The sequence below is a fragment of the Pundamilia nyererei genome, unplaced genomic scaffold (genome assembly GCF_000239375.1).
Source record: "Pundamilia nyererei isolate P.nyererei 1_Seehausen unplaced genomic scaffold, PunNye1.0 scaffold00189, whole genome shotgun sequence".
In the NCBI taxonomy this organism is placed as follows: domain Eukaryota; kingdom Metazoa; phylum Chordata; class Actinopteri; order Cichliformes; family Cichlidae; genus Pundamilia; species Pundamilia nyererei.
This window is the reverse complement of record NW_005187590.1, coordinates 1,003,865-1,008,504: the sequence shown is the minus strand read 5'-3', so window position 1 is coordinate 1,008,504 and position 4,640 is coordinate 1,003,865. Positions and strand designations below refer to the sequence as shown.

The window sequence follows — 4,640 nt, the reverse complement described above, 5'->3', positions numbered from 1 at the left end:
TGAAAAACATACATTTTGGGTTGGAGCAGCCATGATATCCCGTTCCCCTGCAGTGACGTCACCTACTACAGATATTCTTATTAGAAAAGCACTACTATATTACGCCCATTATGACGATTAATTTACACCTATGGTTGCAGAGGAAAAGCTTTAGCGGTTTGGTCAGAGGCTATTTGCGTCCTCAAAATCTCATTAAGGGACTAGACGGACTGCAGCAATCGTGCGTGTTTGTGTGTTAATGTGTGTGTATAGGTAGAGAGTGGAGGTGTGACTCGGGCATACGAGAAACAAGAAGCCGTGAATGTGACTGCACCGCGGGTACAGTCGCTTTTGGTGTCGCGGTGGGATCCTCGCCTGCCGTATTCTCTTTCTGAGGGTGTCTGTGTGTCGTTCCCTCTCTGTGTGTCTTTCTCTCGTTACTGAGGCGCCATTTCTGCTTCAGAGGACGTCTGTTTTTAGTAGAAGACAACTAAACACCAGCGGCACCATGTTAACGCTGCTGACTTCCATGTATCTGGTGATGCGGACCGTTTCATCGCGGGTGAGTGGAAATCAGCATCAGCAAAGCATAGGATGTTAGTTTTACCACCTTGGGGACGGAGCTGACGACGCGTCCTTGAACGCATCATTAAAGTCAAACTTGACCGATGCAAACGGTCACTATTCACTTTAGCTTTCGAACTAATTGATATTAATAATTCATGTCTGCGTTAGACAGGTGCATGCCATTGTTGTTGTAGTAAACCGATGGTTAACTCATACAGCCCTATGTTGTGTTTCACCTGGGCCTTTTGCGTTTAACTACTGGTATGAAACTGGCTACCGGAAAACCTATGCTACGTTCATGTGAATGAAGAAACTCAGCAGGTTGCGTCTTTTTCTCACCCCGTTGTCACTGATTTGACAACAGCCGTCGCCTTCACACTTAGCAGCTTTGGTAAAGCTTAAACTGACAACCAAACTAAAATAAGCAAACCAACTTCCGTAGGGTTTCTTCAAAATAAAAGAAAAAGCCCCCCGATTTTTGTTTGTTTTTTTAACTCAAGCATGAAGATACACCCTTGGCACGGCAGAAAGTACAATAGTAAATATATTATGATAATGTCCAAATTAAAACTATGATAAAACGTGTTGTTTTTTTAAGTAAAATTGAAAAGAATAATTACACAGAGTAAACTTAAAACATTTGAATGAATAATAAATCAACACCCTAAACCTTTGCTCTGCATGAAAAATGAACACACAAAAAAATCCCCTGGCTTGCTGGAGTCTCTCCCACCTCATACAGGAACCCATGTACAGTGCACCTAAGAAAAACATCCTTAAAACTATATAAACAGAATAAAAGGACATAAATCGTGTAACATAGATGTTTTGTCTGCCAATGAAGGCTTAGCAAATATTATACACTTTCCATCCTTTTATTTTGAAGGCCATACACCGGTGGTTGTTCCCGCTGCTTTGATGCAGTACACCACGCTGCAGATTATCAGCACCGCGGTCAGTTCCCGCCCAGCTACCGCCAACACAGACCTGTTTCGGGAAAGTTTAACTGGGCCCACACAAATCCAACATGGCTGAGCTGAATGATATGCAGAAGAATTCTGACTGTAACTGAAAAACTCACTTGGTCCTCTGTTTTTTTCTCCTAGAACAGACCCTGCATTCCTTCACTTCCCTCCCTTCAGTTGTCAGTTGCTAAAATACACTACACAGCCAAAAAATGTGTGATGGCTGAATATGAAAATGTGCCGCTACAGCCTTGACTCTCCCATTCAGGCTTTCTGCATTGTGTTGTAATTCTTTTACAGATTGGATATTTGCAGTGCCTGATTATGATTGACACCCATTTAAAGCCAAAAAAACACTCTCTTTAAAAACATACCTTACCACTATATCCTATATTTATCAGTGTAACTATCAGTATAACTGGTTAAATATTTTTAAAAGGCTACATTTTGTTGTTAAATTTGGATTTCTTTTATAGGTTAAGCTTCAATGAGCAATGGGAAAGGATGCATAGAGAAAGTACATTAAAAAGAAAGAAGTTTTGGCATCATTGGATAGTTAGAGTGGAAAGAAGGCAGAGGAATGACTTGCGAAAAACAGGGGACTCACAGCTTGAAGTTATTTTATTTTCCCCATGTGAAATGCATTCTAACTGCTAAGCTATCAGGTCACTTCAGCCTCCTGACTCTTGTTTGTGACCTTGGTTGTGCCACAACACAACAGCAGATTAGATAGCTCAGCTCAGTGCAACTTTACCCCCTGCTAGGTTGACTGGCAACTTAACAAGATAGCAGCTGATCATGTTAGCTTCCTGTAGTGCATGAAGTGAACTCACCAAAAGTAACTGTTCACTTTTGGCCCTGACTTGAAAGCAATCAAAATAATTCACACCTTACTGTAAAACTGACTGACTTTTTCTACTATCTACATCAGGGGCGACGTTTTGAGGAAAACATATTGCTGCTTAGAGTTTGAAATGAAATCTTTAGAGTTTTAGATGCTTTAAAGGGGATACAAATCAACTGAAACAAGTCTCAAAGGCAAAGACTTGTGGTAAATAAAAAAAGCCTACATGATGTTATAGGGGTCTTGGAGTGGGGAAAAAATCCCAGAGGAAACACTTAACAGGATTTCAGGGATTCTTGAGGAGGTTAAGTAAGGGAGCCTCATGAGTTCTGATGAGCCTGAAAAGCCTGGTCTTTTAAAAGTACACAGGTTCCAAGTACTTAGATGTAGAATAAATGTGCTTGGTGTGAATAGTCAGAGATGCATTTACTATTTATAATATTGTTGCTAGCCAAAAGGTGTCATCTATGCTTCTGACTTACAGAGAGAATGAGAAATACTTTATCTCATAGTTGAAAAATTATTTTGTTTTTGTTTTTTATTTTTGTAATTATAAAAAAAATAATAAGTAAACATGAACTCATTGAAATGACTCCATTATTCATATCCAATTCTGAGCTTGAAAGTACTATAAAAAATTAATTCGGAAGTATAAACCTGTATTACACCAATCCCTGTGCAATAACACCTGCTTGCTGGCCTGATTAGATTTTTATTGTTTTTCAACAAAAATAATAATAATAAAAGAAATGAAAAGACTGTTACAAATTTGAATTCTAAAATGCAAACTGTAAGAAATTCGGAAAATGTACACTCATTAACGGGAAAAGAAAACGGTTTGACATTAATCTATAAACACTTAATGTCATGTAATGCATGATGACCTTCATCTTGAATTTAATGGAAAAAATCATCAAGTCCTTTGAGGAAGTTCCAGAAGTACTTTCCATGGATGATAAGAGTCCAAAAGGCTTGGTTCATGTAAAAGGCTCACTGATACAATGAAGAGATTCTGTACACTTGAGGTTGATCCTGCTACTGCTATCAGCAGTTAAATCATCAATAAACACTAGTGACTCACTTAAACTCTTAACCACACATGCAATCTCTACCTCCACCATGTTTTAGGACTCTAAGAGCTTTCATCACAAACTCAATGGGTACAACAATAGAGGTCGACTTCAAGCCCATAGCACAAGTCACCATCAAGTGTGGGATCTACCAAGGAGATGCGCTGTTCCCACTGCTGTTCTGCATAGGCAACATTGCAGACATCGAAGACAGCTACAAGTACATGGGAATCCCACAGGCAAATGGGAACTACGCAGAGGCCGCTAGGAAAGCCGCAACCACTAAGTTCCTGCAGAGGGTCAGGCAAGTCCTGAGGAGTGAGCTGAATGAAGAGAACAAGATCTGGGCTATAACACCCACGCCCTGCCCACGATCAGGTACCCTGCTGCAATAATAAGTTGGCCAAAGGAGAAGATAGAAGCCACTGACATCAATACAATGAAGCTCCTGACCATGCATGGAGGGTTTCATCCCAAGTCCAGCACCCTGAAACTGTACGCTTAGCGGAAGGAAGGAGGCCGGGGACTAGTGAGTGTCAGTACCACAGTCGAAGATGAGACAACAAACATCCTCGGTTATATCAGGAAGATGGCCACAACTAACCAGGTTCAATGAATACCTGAGGCAGCAGCAACCCAAGAAAGCAGAGCAAGAGGAGGAACCATCATGGACGGACAAGCCCTCCGGCAGATAGAGGAAGTGGCTGACATCTAGAAATCCTACCAGCAGGCTGACAAAGCTGGATTGAAAGACAGCACAGAGGCTCTAATCATGGAAGCACATGAACAAGCTCTAAGTACAAGATCCTTAGAGGCTGGGGTCTATCACACCAGGCAAGGCCCCAGATGAAGGCTGTGTAAAGATGCTCCAGTACATCACAGCAGAGTGCAAGATTCTAGCAGGCAGGGCATACATGGAACGCCATAACCAAGTGGCCGGCATAGTGTGTGCCAAGCATGGCCTGGATGTCCGGAGGTCAAAATGGGAGACACCCCCTAGGGTGGTCGAGAATGACCGAGCTAAGGTCCTGTGGGACATCCAGATACAGATGGACATAAATAGTGATGGCTAACCAACCAGATATAGTAGTGGTGGACAAGCACAGGAAGACGGCCGTAGTGATAGACGTAGCAATACCGAATGACAGCAACATCAGGAAGAAGGAACACAAGAAGCTGGAAAAGTACCAAGGGCTCAGAGAAGAGCTCGAGAAG

At 41.7% G+C, this 4,640-nt stretch overlaps 1 protein-coding gene across 1 annotated transcript in view; it reads left to right on the top strand.

Annotated features, from left to right (window-relative positions):
- Positions 1–233: 233 nt before the first annotated feature.
- Positions 234–4,640, top strand: part of LOC102206719 (malate dehydrogenase, cytoplasmic) — a 13,037-nt gene continuing 8,630 nt past the window's right edge. Inside the window, exon 1 of the mRNA XM_005747128.2 lies at positions 234–541. Coding sequence (XP_005747185.1) covers positions 488–541 — 54 coding nt within the window. The 5' untranslated portion in view covers positions 234–487. The remainder of the gene's footprint in view (positions 542–4,640) is intronic.